This window comes from Dermacentor andersoni, chromosome 4, assembly GCF_023375885.2.
Source record: "Dermacentor andersoni chromosome 4, qqDerAnde1_hic_scaffold, whole genome shotgun sequence".
NCBI lineage: Eukaryota > Metazoa > Arthropoda > Arachnida > Ixodida > Ixodidae > Dermacentor > Dermacentor andersoni.
In genome coordinates, this window is record NC_092817.1 from 126,611,172 (window position 1) to 126,627,032 (window position 15,861).

The 15,861-nt window shown below is 48.6% G+C and overlaps 1 protein-coding gene across 1 annotated transcript in view; it reads left to right on the forward strand.

The window, feature by feature from the left end:
• The window catches only part of LOC126537439 (ubiquitin-like modifier-activating enzyme 1), a 97,301-nt gene that overhangs the window by 35,458 nt on the left and 45,982 nt on the right, over positions 1-15,861 (forward strand). Inside the window, exons 7-9 of the mRNA XM_072287917.1 lie at positions 10,842-10,968; positions 12,324-12,421; positions 14,547-14,693. Coding sequence (XP_072144018.1) covers positions 10,842-10,968; positions 12,324-12,421; positions 14,547-14,693 — 372 coding nt within the window. The remainder of the gene's footprint in view (positions 1-10,841; positions 10,969-12,323; positions 12,422-14,546; positions 14,694-15,861) is intronic.

A 15,861-nucleotide genomic window follows, 5' to 3' on the forward strand; every position in this document is an offset into this window, starting at 1 on the left:
TTTTCCGGGCTTCTTGTGCATTCATGCAAAGTTGTGGCACTAGGTACGCAGCAGTCGTTGCCGTACGAAGCTCCACCGGATGCCATCTACTGAAAAAAATTAAATTACAAGCATGTATCATTTTGGTATATTGACCTAACAGGAACATTGCGTGTAGAGGCGAAACGTGCGTAAGTGGTGAATGAGCGGCATTACAGGTAAATTGACTTTTATGTACATTTCCTAACAAATAGACTCCTCCCAAACAATGCCATAAAATCTGAAGAAAACATCCGATTTCCAAGCATCCCTCCCTTCCCGGGCATTACTTCCTGCACTTTAAGAGCACAAATACACGGGTGACTGCGCGTTTGTAAAACAACTTGGCCTCCGTCGCCGCGATAGGACGCCAAGTACACAAGGGTGGCTACAACACAGGCTCTCAAGCCAGACCACGTTACACGCTCGCAGAATGCCTTCTAGTCGCTCTCAAGATAGATTCGTGGGTGCAAAGCCTGTTTTGAGTCATTCAGAAGACAGAAATGTCAAGTTCTTGAGCTCCTTGGCGTTATCTTTTACGCGTCCTGCCGGCGCAAGCAACACGCTCCCGTGTTATCACTCTCGGCAATCGCTCGTCGGGTTTTCGACAAGTGTGAGTACCGAAATAAGGTATATGTTGCTGCATGGCCATAAAAGGCGTCACAAGCTTGTCCCACTAAAATTCAGTACACGCAAAACTAACTCACCACGGCCTGCTTGCTTTTTTCCAAACAGCTTCACAACCCGAGGCGCGGCGAGCTTGCCTCAAAAGTATCCCAAAAAGTTACGAAATGAATTACAATAATTTTTGGGTCAGAGAATGCGTCACGAACTTCTCCCAGCAAGATTCAATACACGCGAAACTAACTGCGGCACACAGCGGAGCGCGGCCAGTGTGCTTGAAAAGTACCCCAAAAAGTAGCGAAATTAGTTAGAATAATGTCTGGGGTTAGAGAAAGCGCCAAAACTTGTCCCGGTTATACACGCGAAACTGCGTCACACGGCCGAGGTACTTTTCGTCACAGATCCAGGTGCGGCGAGCGTGCCCAAAAACTACCGAAATAAGTTGTAATAATGCTTGGGCTCATAGAAAGCGCCGCAAACATCTCCCAGTACGAACAGTTAACTGAAATTAACTAGGCCTGGACGGCGGAGCTGTTTTTCGAGAACTGCGTCACTATCTAGGTGCAGTTTGCGCAGTAAGCCTAAATGTGCTTGAAGTGCGTCGTAGACTGCCAAACAAAATTCTTCACCTTGCTGTAGTCCAGTAGTGCAGCGGTGCCGTATCGAAATGCAGACGGAACACAAGAGAACGCCGGGAACACCCCCTTCCCCCCCCTCCAAAAAAAACGAAAAAAAAAAATTACCGACGATTACGTTACTTCCTAATGCGAAATTTGAGCGCAGCAAATAAGCTGTTTCACCTTTTCGATAGATTGAGGCAAAGAAATCGAGCAACACATGTATGCGCTATCACAGAATTTTTTTTTTATTTTTCACACGTATTCCTTTAACAAAGACTCCACTAACAGTTCTTGACAGTCATGAAGGAAGCTTTGTGGTCGGAGAAATAGACTGATATATGTTCGACTTGGTACACCAATGCTTGATTCTCAAAGACGAGATCTATACAAGTGCCTCGCGAGGTTGTCACAGCCGTGGGACGCGTTACGAGCGAGAGGAACGGGATGTTCTCCCGCATAAGTGTTAGGAAATTGCTGTTTGTCTTTATGTCAAGCCGCCACCGATCTGGCTCTCTGATTGCCACCGCACAGGGCGAACGGCAGCGGCAATTTCGGCTCGGGCGGTGCACATATACAGATCCGCCGCCACCGATCTGGCTCTCAGATTGCCACCGCACAGGGGTTGCATTGGAGGAGGAGCGAAGAAAGGAATTAAGTTCGAGCCGGCGCTTTGACAACCGGAGACTCACAGGAAGAGGGGGGAGGGGGGCGGCGTGTACACCCAGCGGCAAACGATGGGGGCAGAAGCGCGCGCAGCAAGCGGACAACACGATAAAGGGAGGAGGGAAGAGATAGCAGCGACTGACTGATGCCGCTGACGCCGATAGTGAGTCAACCCCAGCTGCGGAGTTGGTTTCAGGGACAACGCCGCCGATGCCGACACAAACAATATGATACCCTCGCTTCCGCAGCGCTAAGAACCAGGTCTAGCCGTGGGAAGGTGGTCACGTATTCGTCGACGTGCCGGGGCCTACGTGAAATAACCGGCGCGTCGGCAACTGAAGAGCACCCTATCCGCCACACAAGAACAGGGGGGGGGGGACCCTTTCCTCCTCTTTCTGCATGGCGGCGACGGTGTTCTATGCAGTCACGTTATCTTGACTCTCTAGCGGCGTCAGCGGCATCCAGCGGTATCAGTCGGTCGCTGCTAGCGCTGGGGGGATGAAAGGGGGGCGGAGCTGGTTACGAAGCCGACGACAACGCCGACGACGACGCGAAACCCAGGAACGGACGCCAAAGAGCTGCGCTCTAAAAAAACCGGGCTACATTCAAAACAGACCAGTCGTCGAGCATGCCAGCTTCGCATGCGCGGCCCACCTCGCTCGCTCCTGTGGCATGTCTGGCGCATGACGTACGCACGCGCGTCTGGCTTGCCGCTAGCTTCTTGCTAGACAACGCAAGAAAAATTAGTCGCAAAGTATAAGTTCATTTACACACAAAACTTTTTTAGTTTTAGTGGCAAACATTAAAAAAATACGAAACATCGTCTGTAAGTTCATTTCATATTCTTTTTTCCCTGATGCTCGCATCAACGGATGGAGTCGACAATAGGCGTAAGGTGTTTCCGGTTGCCAGTTTTACAGAGTGTCGCCTCTCGTTGAATTTCTTTCTCTATGGGAGGCCTCTGTAAAGCCGGCTAGTCTCGATATTCCGAGTACACTAATCAAGTAATATTAAAAACAATAAACAGAAGCAATATGCGCAAGCACACGTGGCAGTCACATGTTTTACCTCTCGGTCATTCGGACAAAATGATTTTCGAACCACACATACCCAGGCCATTCATGTGACGCAAGCAATTCACTGAACTAATTGAATTTCTAACGCTAAAATTCGTGGAAAAATCGTAAACTACGACTTAAACACTACCTAAAGGTATGATAGCTCTCGGACTGTAATTTGAATATACGAGAAAACATAATTCTGTTAGGCGAAAACTTATGCAAACTTCTTTTCCAGTGTTTTTACAATGCACAGACCGGAGACGACGTCCGCCAATTGCGCACGCGGGCGCGTAAATATCTCCGAGTCCACGAAGCAACGCGCCCGCTTCCTTGAAAGAATTGCAGATGGCGCTCGCCTCTGCTGCATCGCCACCGCTTGCTGCGGAAAAGCTAGGGAAACGATGGCGCATGTATTATTAGAATGTGAAGACGTCTGCCCAGTGGCCGATTTCGGCACTAATGGCCTCCTTGAAGCCCTTGGGTCCAGCGAGAGCAGGGGAAAGTAAACATGTCCGCAATAGAGATTAGTAGAGGCTATTGGAAGATTGGTGGAAGTACACTCTAAGAAAAGTTTATACCATTTGGAGTGCCCCTTCTGCCACACAACGATAATCGTCATCTGCCTTGGTGCGTTTCCTTTCTTGAAAACGCCGCGCCCGCTACTTTTCTGTCGGGAATGCTATCATGCTGATAACGCGCATGTCGTTCGTTACTGGAAAGTACCGGGCTCGCAGCGTTAAAGAAAGGAAACGATCAAGGCAGATGACGATTATCGTTGTGTGGCAGAAGGGGCACTATAAAGAGTGTAAACTTTTCTTAGTGTAGGGGAAACAACAAAAAACGGAGACGCACAAAAACAAAGTTCACAATAGGGAGTCGGAAAATTTGGTTATGCGAATTCATCGTGGGTTCTTTCTTTTCTTTTTTTTCTTGTTTACCCTATGTAGGACATTAGGCAGTATAATAGCAAGAGCTTGGTGGCGCAACCAACCGCCCCGTTCCAAAGGGGGTGCTCATAACATCCATCCATCCATCCATCCATCGCTCCCACTGCAAGAGGCCGCGTTTCGACCAGAAAGCCCGCCTTTGCGCATAGCGTTCGCCGCGAGCGTTTTGCGGTAAACATTACGGTTACATACGCTGCAGCTGCCGGGAAGCGTGATAAGCAGTCAGGGATCTTTGAATGCTATCGCGTCCCACTCTTAAAGGCGAAGCTTAAGCGTCCTCCAAATTTTTTTGTTGCTGTCGTCGACGTCGTCTTGCGCGTTTGTGGTTGTTGCTGCAGTCTAACACACAGGGAGAAAAAAAACGAGATGGCTGTCAGGCAGGCCCGCACTGGACACCACAACCGTCCCATTACCCCGGGGAAGCATTTGCATCGAAAACAACTAAAATTAAACGCCGATGTATGGAATTACGGGGCTCCGAGCGCTCAATATAAACACTTTATCAAATCTCAGTAGCTAAAACGTTCCTGAGAAGCATGTAAGGAACACTATAGTTGCGGGCCCACGTGAATGTCATATGAATCGCACAGCGCAGGATCAGCAATTCGGAATTGAGCGGGAGCTGACCAGGTTTTCCCGCGATGCTGCTCACGATTGATGGGCTAAAATCTGGCTCTGTATATGGAAGCCCATGAAAGGCTGGGTTTTGGATGAGGCTTACCAATGGTTCTAACACTTGAATTGGGCCCATTACTTTCAAGGGACGCTTAAGAGGAACGATAGGCTGATCTGGGGCCCTATAACGTAAAACTATTCCAATCTCTTTTTATACCACTCTACTGACGTCAAATTTACGTAACCACCGACGCAAGCATCGGGCGGCAACCCGCAGCGCTGTTTGAAAAACCCAATCAAGACAGAGAGAGAGAATAAACATAATTATTGGATGAGTGCAGCTTTGGAGAGGCGTCCTCATTCCAAATGCCTTGAGCTCGGGCCGCGTCCTGGGCCCTCGCAATCAGCCGTTGCTTATCCTCGAGGTCAAAGCTGGCCAAGGCTCGCTCGCAAAGCTCGTTGGTGGGGTAAGGGTTCGGAGGATTTAATGGTGCCGCTCTGCAACACCCTGCTATGTGCATGAGGGACCCGGGCTCTTCGCAGAAGCGGCATTGCGGAGAGAATTGTGTAGAGGCTAGCAGGTGATTTCTGGTTGGGTGGGGGAATGTATTGGACCTGTAGAGCTCGGAGGAATCGCTCCTGCTCTCTAGGTAGTGACTTGCGTGCGGGTGCATATGTTCTGCGGGTTAGCTTGTAGTGTTTTGTGATGTCTTGGTACGAAACTAGAGGGTGCTTGCGCTCGGGTTCAGATTCATCGGCGTCGGCTCGGTGGGTCAAATCTCGAGCCACGTGGTTGGCGACCTCGTTGCCAGGAATGCCGGGATGAGCTGGCGCCCAGATGATCATGACTGATCTCGTTGGCTGCTTTTGATTGATGATCTGGAGCGTAGTGGTATGAATTCTGCCGCTAGCAAAGTTGCGGGACGCCTGTTGGGAGTCGGTCACTATTACTTCAACCTCTGTTTGGGAGAGCGCGAGGGCTATGGTCGCTTCCTCGGCTGGGAGGGGATTGTTTCGTGTGAGCGAAATGCTGCTCCTATGTTCTTTGTTGACGACTACGGTGGCTGTTGTGGCTGCGCGTCTGGGGTAAGAACCTGCGTCCGTGTAGTCTGTAGACGGTAAAGTCCCGTATCGCTTGTGTATGGCCATGGCCCGGGCCTCCCTTCGCTCTGCGTGGTGCACTGGGTGCATGTTGCGAGGTAGAGGACGTACGGTGATGTTGCTCCGGATGGCAAGGGGTAAGCTCACAGTCTGAGGCGGCGGATGACTGAGAGGGGCAGAGAGCCCCACGCGCAATAGGATGGACATCCCCGCTTCCGTAACTGCCAGCCTTGTTCGCTGACTGGATAAATATGCCTCGTTCAGCTCCTCGGCCGTATTGTGCTCACCTAGTCGTAGAAGGCGTTCTGTGGACGTACTGATCGGCAGGCCCATCGCCTGTTTATATGCCTTTCTGATCATTGTGTTGATTTTTTTGAGTTCCGTCGCGTTGAGTAGTGCGTATGGAATAGCGTAAGTTATTCGAGGCACGACGAATGCTTGGACAAGCCGAAGCGTGTCCGCCTCCCCCATGCCTCTTGTCTTGCTTGTTATTCGCCCGATCATGTGGGTAACTTGGGCTGTTGTATTCTTAAGCTTGTGAATTAATATTGACACGTGTACTTATATTTAACGGGCAACCACGTTTCGCCGCCTAACAAATGTTATCGCACAGCGCGGGACGCGTCTGCATGTATCCGAAGTTTCTGGAAAGTTATCGATGCTTCTAACCACTGTCTGTTGTCGCCGAACCTTGTATTATCTGATTTCATCGCGTGACTCGAATGTTGTAGGACTTTGTGGAAAGCATGCGGGTCCCAACGATTAGTCTGGAACATTCGACGACTGTTGTATAAAAGCCAACGCGCTTGACCCGCTGATCAGATTTCCGACGATCGCCGACTGTGTTCGCCGCTTTCGTTGTGCTATAAGTGTAGCCTGTTTTGTGGGCACAAGTTCGCCCAATAAAAGTTAGTTTTCTCGTTCACAGTATTGCTACTGTGTTCTTCTACGTCACCGCCACGTGACAATATTGTATTGGTGCGATCCGACTGGAAAACCATTCCCAATATCTTTACGCTCTGAGACGGAACGATGGTGTGTCCCTCCAGTTGTATGTTGATAGTTGGCGAGTCGGATGCGCGCTTCTTTCGCGGTGAGACCAGGAGTCGCTCCGACTTTTGGGGGGCGCAGCTGAGGCCACATGACTTAGCATAGTCGCTCACCACGTCTGCCACTTCCTGCAAGCGGCTCGCCATTTCCCCGATGGAACCTGTGGACGATCAGATGGTAATGTCGTCGGCATATAGGCCAAGCCGGATCCACGGTTTGTTATCGAGGAGTGGTGGTAGGCCTATTAGGGCGATATTGAAAAGGAGAGGGGATAACACTGCGCCCTGTGGTGTGCCGCGCCCGCCCAGTAGGAAGGGGTTTGTGGCTTGGTCCCCGACTTTTAGGATGGCTTTTCTATCTGAGAGGAAATCTCTGATATAGGAATACGTCCTTGCCCCACATCCCAGCGTGTTTAGCCTCTGTAAGATTGCTGTATGCTTGACGTTATCGAACGCCCCTTTAAGATCTAAGGCGAGGATAGCCGTGGGGGAGTTGCGTGTCACTAGTACAATCACCTCCTCTTTCAGCTGAAGTAGGATGTCTTGAGTTGAGAGGTGCGGACGGAATCCTATCATCGTTGTTGGAAGTTTCCCCGAGTCCTCCAGGAATTGTTTGTAGGAGTTGTCGGATGATCTTGCCGCTGCCACCAGTTGTAAGATTTGGAGAACGATCCCACCGCTGGCATGCAGTTGTAGGGGTTGTAGGTCGTAGGGAGGAACTTGGGAGGACAGGACTAGGCGAGCAGGATTTATTTACAGATATTTACATTAGAACAAGGGATACATTCGACAGTGTAGCGCGACTCCCAAATGGAGCACGCAAGACGAAGCACACAGCATGCGAGCACGAACACAGAGCACGATGACGAGCACACTGACGAGCACACTGACGAGCAGCCGACAAACTGCCGCTTATAAACACTCCGTTCTCCCTAGATCCCTAGGTGAGGGAAAAACGGCAGTTCACCCCCCAATTCGTAGCGTCCAACGTCATCGAAGTTGGCCCGCCTTTTTGGAGGAGGAGGGCTCACACACACACGTACACACTTTGGATTCCCAGAACCCGAGTTGAGCGCGTCCTCGTAGCCAGGTGGCCACGCCTGACCCCAGCCGGCGCCTCAAAATTCCAGAGCTGGCTTTCTCCTGTAGTCGCCACGAGTGTCAGCAGACTGTGACGAGTCCTGGGGACCACGCACCGCAAAGCAACCTTTTGTTAGGGTAGCTCTTCTTGCTGCAGAGAGACCATAAATACCCGGCAAATCAACCAACAATACACGGGGCGCCAAACGTGGCCAGCCCTGCTGCCGTCGCCGATTCTCCGAACGAGGCACATTGTGGATTAACGCTGCCGTAGTCTCTTCTCCGAAGGAACTTAATGGTCGGTTAGCGCTGTCGTTCTCGCTCGTTCTCTGAAGGGCACCACCACCGCGGGTCGATCGAAGCACGTGCAGCGGGCTGAGATAATTTTGCTGAGAAGTATCCCTGCAGGCCGATCCTAACAGGTTGTAGCGGGTTGAGAACGATGTGCTCTAGGAGCCTTCCTACACACGAAGTGAGGGATACCGGTCGTAGGTTCTCAATGGCTGGTGGCTTGCCTGGCTTCGGTATCAGACGAACCTCGGCCATTTTCCAGTCCTCGGGAAGGTTTCCTTCCTTCCATACTTCGTTAAGATGAGCGGTAAGCTCTAGTAGCGAGGGGCTGTCAACATTTACAAGTACCTTATTGGTAATTTGGTCCATTCCCGGGGCTGTGTGGCGTCTCAAGCCCATTATCGCCGCTGTTACTTCATATAGATGAATGTCCTCATCTAGGAGCTCGTTGGGGGTCCGGTGTAGGGTGGCAGAGGCTCCGATGACTGTGTGGGGAAGTACAGGGCTTTGAAAGTCAAAGGGAGGTCCGCCTCGTTTCCTGGAAATTGGTGAACTACTGGGGCCGTATTGTGGTGGGATTCCGTTTTGCTGCTGGCCGGGTTGATTAAATACTTCAATAACTTCCACGTCTTGGAAGTACTAAGTCTTTCTCTCAAGCTGTCGCAGAGGGATAGCCAATTTTCTCGGCATAGCGTGGTAGCGTATTCCGCAGCCTCCTGTGTGAGTAGTGCGATTTGCCTTTTGAGCTTGCTATTTAATCTTTGCCTTTCCCAACGCTTCAGCAGGCTACGCCGGGCTTCCCACATGCGGAGCAAGCGAGCGTCGATGCTCGGAGTGGTGGTGTATGTTTCAAGCATTTTAGTGGGCGCCTTCACATCCTGGTGAAGGATGTGAAGGCGCAGCTTGGTCCAATCCGTGAGGCGAGCACTGCCTATCCTGGCTTTGTATTCGAGTCCATGGGGAGTGGTGGTTAGCAGCGCGTGGTCGCTGCCTAGGTACTCCTCCAGATTGGTCCAGCAAGCTTGGGGGATACTTCTCGTGAGGGTTAAATCGGGGTTCGTGTCTCTGAAAACTTGTGCCGAGCCTCGTGCTATTCCTTGGATCGTTGACGAGTGTGAGATCCATGTCCTCAATAACTTTGTGAAGCAGGTTTCCCCTGGTGTTGGTTTACGTATAACCCCAGAGGGGGTGGGCTGCATTAAAGTCGCACACTATTAGAAGCGGATGGTTGCCGGCTGCGCGCTTGGCTTGCTCCGAAGCCTGTTTGAGGACCGATGGCGCGCTTTTCGGCCGACAGCAGACGTTTAGAACAAACATGGGATCCTTCTTTTTTGCCTGTGGGATAATTTCGAGCAAAATGGCAAGCTTTTCGGATTGTTGGAGATGGTGTTGAACGGCCACTAGCTTCTTACTGAGCAGGGTGTGAATGCTATCACTTGTATCGTTGGCATACGTGACGTATCCGGGTAGGCGGACGTGTGTGTTCGTTTTTGAGGTGCGATGATTTCAGGTGGTCTTGTTGATGCAGCGATGTGTTGTATCAGTGATCCATACTTGTTCTTGCAGCCCCGGCAATTCAACTGTCACACCGTGGTTTCGCCTGGGGAGCCCCCACGCTTACTGCATATATGTTGAGGCGGAGCCATCTTGGTTATTAAGGGGTGGTGATGCTTGCACAAGATGAGGTTCTGGGGAGCCCAGAGAATCTGGGCTCCCCAGTGAGTGAGTGAGTGAGTGAGTGAGTGAGTGAGTGAGTGAGAAAAACTTCATTTGGAATCAGAACGATTCGCGTCCGGCGAGTTAGTGGGCTGGGGCCCCCGCCGAGGTTACGGCGAAGAGTTCTTGCCTCTCGGCGGCTTCCTTGGCCCTGCTGGACTGCCCAGAGTTCGTCTTCCAGGTTCGAGCTGAGCAGCGCGGCTTGCCATCGCGCGTGGAGGCTGTCGATGGAGGCTTCGCTCGCATTGTCCTGTATTAGTCTCTGGCATTCCCATAGCATATGTGTTCTAGCGTGGCTCTTGCTCGAAAATTTTTTGACCAATCCTGGAGGGCTGACTGCAGAATTCGAAGAGAAAAGTTTGGAATAGTTTTACGTTACGGCGCCCCTGTATTGGTAAACTGAGCTTACGAAGTGCAAAGACAAAGTTTCATTGTTAAGCCGCCAGTAAGCCATATAAAAGACGAGAAAACGATAGACGGGCTTGAAGATTCCGCGCTAGCGTGCCGTGACGCCATCAGGAGTCGACAACATCGGCTGGAACTAGTTAATAGTATCGACAAAACAATGATCTCATTGCACTTTGAAGAAACGAACGACTCTGCCTGTCGAGCTTCGATAACGTTCTTATAGAAAAATGTCTCAAGCACGCGAGCAACTTTGAAGTCCGTGACGTCAAACTGAAGTACAAGGGCTGCGTTTTATGAGCGAAATTCGAAAAGGCAAATGCCGGTCTTAATTTTGTCCGCTAGTGACAAACATTTTCTTGCCAAATACAGCAAATCTAGCCTTGGAAAAAACACTTCACAAGACTGAACTAACCTTGTTTTACTCTTTGGCGCCCCTTTGACGTCGCGTCGCGTCGTCGTAACGGTTACATGAGTTCTTACACTGCCAGTAACTGTCATACCCGTGGATTCCATAGATATTAATTGCTATCACTATAGAACAACGGAGCTAAATGCTGTCATAGAAAGCCTTGAGCTTAAGCCCTTGTATGCTTCTCATGCGCTCATCGTAACGCCTTCTTTTTGATTCACCTGTCTACGTACGACAAGAAAGGAGAAGTCAAAACCTTGGACAAAGTACGGCATGGTTTCGAAGACGGCGACTACGTCAAGTTTTCAGAGGTCAGGGGCACGCCCGAGATCAATAACTGTCCGCCCACGGAGGTAAAAGTTTTATGTGAGTGAAGCTACCTTTCCTCTACAATGCTGTGCCATATTTTTTTTTACTTTCAGCATATCACCGTTATGATTCTTAAAAATATTGGTGAATGATTGTTGCATGAGTTGCCATGTTTCTGTAAGGCTCAGACAAACTTTCATTTTAAGAAATATTGAAGCTACCGGTTGGCTGGTATTTCTGGCTATGGAGAGTACACTTGTACAAAAACAATGACATATTATTTCAGTAAGAACCTAATTAGTAAACTAATTAATTAGCCCCTTCGTTTCCTAAACTCCCCACAACTCAAACTTCGCTACAGCTTATCAAAGCGCCACTACAGGAAGTCACGTTTTTTCGGTGCTTAAATCAGAATTTCGAGGTATCAAACTCAGCGTAGCGTTAGAGATACGTTGATCATTACAGAGACCTGAATTCTTTTTGCCTTTAGTTAGTAATATAACAGAAAAAAGGATCAAAACGCCATGTAAAAAAGGGTAATAGGGAGAGTATATGCACGCTTTTCGCGTTATAGATACTAACTTGTCCTGAATAATAATAATAATAATAATAATAATAATAATAATAATAATAATAATAATAATAATAATAATAATAATAATAATAATAATAATAATAAAACGGGTCTTTTGTGACTACTTGGCCTAGATGAACTATACCATTCACAAACTTTTGGATAGCTGTAGGTTATTGAACTAGCAACCAGTTTACCATCGCAGGGAAACAATGTCGGAAATGGAGTCATTACATAACCATAGTATGTGCGTCAGGAAGTGCTACGATATGGAAGTTTTCAAAGTTGAGCAAGTGTCTCAAATTCGCGATAAAATGGCCGCGTTTGCATAGTACGGATAACGGTGTTGTACGGACACAAGTACAAGAGGTCACTGGGTGTCGTTGCGAACGCACTCTAAGAAAGATCTGCACCTCCTGAGGCTTTTGTCCCCACATAATAATAATCGCCGTCTATGTTGCGTTGTTTCTCTTTCTTGAACTCTCTGTGAGCTCTCTACCTTCCTGTATATGAAAGCTGTATACGTCATGCTCGTATACGTGCACGCTGTTCGCAGCGTGAAAATACCCTGCGCTCAGCATTAAACAAATAAAAGGCACGCAAGACAGATTACATTTATCGTTTCGGGAGAAGAGATGTGCTCGAAAGCGTTGCAGACATTTCCGAAAATGTGAAGTGGCCTTCGTAACTGCAGTGGGTATAAAATATTGTAATGATTAAATCGGGTAGCTTCGTATGGCTCACGCGTTATCGCCTATACTGTAGCGGTTATTTTGCAATAAAGACCGCTTATGGCTGTCTCGTTTACCTTTCCTGCTTTTGTCCTTCTTTCCTTTAGGTCCACACACATTCTCCGTGAAGCTTGCGACGAAGTTCGGAGAATACGCCATCGGAGGCGTTGCAACCGAGGTTAAGATGCCGAAGGATATCAAGTTTGTAAGCGGCTATTTCAATCGGCATGTCGTATAGCCATCAGAGCGTGACGCTGCATGTATCGCGGCATGCTTCACGTGACTGTAAGCAAGCTTCAAACAAAAAATAAAGTGGTGCATTTTAGAAAAACGAGACCAGCGGCATGTATTGTTCTTATTCGTCTTAATTATGTTACTCAGTCTATTCGTCGAAGTGTGATTAGTTAAGTAGTTGCGCTTCATTAGCGAAAAATAAATGTGTGTTTTAAAGCATAACTCATTTCCGAAAAGCTGTAGAGAGCGCTGAAAGCATCTAGTAAAGTTGTTTCTATGACGTCGTATATCTTATGCGGGGATCTCCTTTTCAGGGCACTGCACCCTGTGTTGTCTATTCCCCTCCAATCTTTTCGCTCTGTTTTCCACGTAATATCCCAAGAAAACCTGCCAAATATGAAAAAGAAGGAAAAGGAAATGGGTAGGCTGTAACAGGGACGCTGCCTCTGTGGGCCGCGTGAAGTATCATATCCGTACTGAAGACAGTGTATGGGCACTACGGTGCAGAAATCACGTAATGAAATACATAAGTGACATTTGTTCACGCATTAGAAAGGTTACTTGCCTAACTTATGCTAGAGCTAGTGGGCGTCTTCGTAATGGGCCCGTTTCTTTCGCAGAGGCTGTTTGGACACTAGGGTAAATAAATAGAAAAATAAAAATATGGATGCAGGCATAATCGTTTGCTCACGACAGGCATGCGGGCTTCGTTCTGTTGAAACATGATTGAGAGCACTGCATATCCAGATTGCGCCAGCACGCAGGGACGTCATCTTGAAGCCATTTTTGATGCGTTAGCATTAGAGAGGAGAAAAGTGCATGTTTGGGAATTGTGGGAAGCCAGTCACATGGTCTGACGGTGATATGCTCCGGAATCCCGCCAGTTCCTCGAAGGGGCAGGACGTGCGTCGATGAGCTCCTGAAAAACACTTTGCAATGTGGAGAACGCGGTTTAAACCGTTGATCCGGGACCTCAAAGAAGTGCGGTGTAATGCTAACGCATTCCTCTTGCATTTACTGCTAAATCTCCATTGAATTGTTCTCATACTTCTTGGGTTCCTACAGAGCCTGGTAAAGAAGAACCATTTAAAAGATATAAGGTGATACAGACAACATTATTGTTTGTATTACCTTGTTTCTTTTTCTTTTGTATTCACCGTAAAGATTGTGAAATACGACTTACGCCCTTAACAAACATTTATATTTTCCATAACAAAACGGATGTAATTAGCTATAACTAATCGCATTTCGGAAAATAGCCTGGGTAAGTCGAGACGACCATGCGGATAGCACAAGGCTGGTCTCATTTGTCTAAAATGCATCACTCTAATTTTGAAGTTTAAAACTTGTTACGTGAAACACACAGTTTGGTCGGCACGTATACACATCACTTGCGGAAATAGGGTTCTTAACGTATGTCTTCATTAAATTAACTGCGGTTGTGCGGAAATACATGTGGTGGAGGAAGTTCCCCTTTCACGTAAACTTCCTTCGCCTGCCAGTTTCAGCGGCACTAATTTGATTATTCAGTGTTCCATGGCGGGGAAGAATTAATCAGCTGTACCTTGCCCTGCCATCTATTGGCCTACCGACAAGCTCACTTGCTAGGCTGACCGCCCCATGGTACCGCGTTCTACAACTGCGACGTGAACCGCCCAGAAACGCTAAGCGATGGAAATGTCAATGCCGAAAGTGCAATGCCTGAAGATGTAAGCATCTTTACAAATAATCAAAAGTCATATATCGCACTGAAAAATGGATGGGATGTGAAAAATGGTGAGAGCGATGTGCGGGCATTGTTACAATTAAGTGCGGGGGTTAATTAGCTAGAGTTTCGTTAATTGCTTGACCAAGTCATTGCCCGGTATTCAAGGGCGTTAGTGCATTAGTCTCGTTAGTCTAGTTGGGGCATTGTTCTCGCCATCAGCTTTCCTGAAAATGAGTTACCAAACTGCCCGCTTTTGCTGTTTTCTTCTTTGTTCAACTGAAAAGCTCTCTTGCTAAGGAGTGCGTATCGATTTTCTATTTAGCTTCGAGGTGCTTTCTTGTGGATGCCAGTGTTTCCATTCATGCCTTTTTTTTAATTTGTTTTTCAGAAACCTTTGAAGGAATCTATGGTGAACCCAGAATTTGTCGCTCCTAACTCGGCAAACGCACATCATCCCGCACAGCTGCACTTGGGGTTCCAGGCTCTACACGCCTTTCACAAGTTGCACTCGCGACTCCCGCGTCCTTGGAACATGGTACGGAAGCATTGAATGCCCGTGAGGCTAGCGTACAGTGAAGTACAGAGCTCTATGCTATCACAGCGTATGTGGACCGTGCGAAGGAAATTACTTGTGGAATGGCAGGGAGTACTTACGGGGCTCCCTCTTGAAGGAACACTAAAGGAAAATATCAACTCAAGGTGGATTGAAAGATCGGGCTTCTGTGATAACGAATTCGTCAGTGTCGCGAGAACAGAGCTTTTCTAAGCGAGAAAATAACGCAATTGGGAAATCGGAGTGGCGCTACCTGTTTTGGACTGCGGTACCTCTCATGCGGCATCAGCACAGGCTGATTCACAGAGCGGCATAGGTCATGTGGACACTACGGCAGCTCATGCGTATTGGCGCGAGTGGTTCAAATCAAGAACAGCGGGACCTTCAGCGGAAATTTTCTATGCAACAAAGTGATACACGTGTTGGGACACAGAAAACGATTATATATTTCTAGATGAATAGCCTATCGATCTAGCTCGACATAATATTTTCCTTTCGTGTACCTTTAGGTGACTGACAGTTTAGCGACATGCTTGAGGATAAAGTAAAATCTAAAGGCTATTTGCATAAAACTGCGACTGTGGCGAATTGGTATTGCAGTTTCACGGCTCATAAAGTGCCGATGCCGTACGGGTTCTTCCTCATCAATCACCACTTCGAATGTATGACGAACTTGAGCTGCAATGCGCAAATACCACACGTCTTAGCAAAGCGGCTGCGCTTGTTGCGGCGCTAATGCGGCGCGGTATTGTGGCGCCACCCAGCAGGTACTCTGCAACGGCTTTTCCTTCAATATTTTTCTGTGCACCTCTGTCTTTTCCCACTTTTTACAGCGAAGCAGTTTATCTCTAGCCCCCGTATGCGTCCCCTGCATGCATTATCATAAGGGGTAGGCTTGCGTCCGTATCGTGGACAGAAACGCTCGCAGCCGACCATTTAAGGGAGAGGGGAAATAGTGTGGCGACGGTGCCTGTGCACGTGGCCTACGCTTCAGCAGTTACAACGTCACGCGCGTCGGAGGTGCCGGCGCTGCTGGAATAGAGACGGGTAGTGGAGAGGGCGAAGGTGTGACGACGGCGCTGGAGCAATACAGACGGATAGGAGCGAGGGAGAAATAGTGTGACGACGGCGCTGCAGCAATGGAGACGGG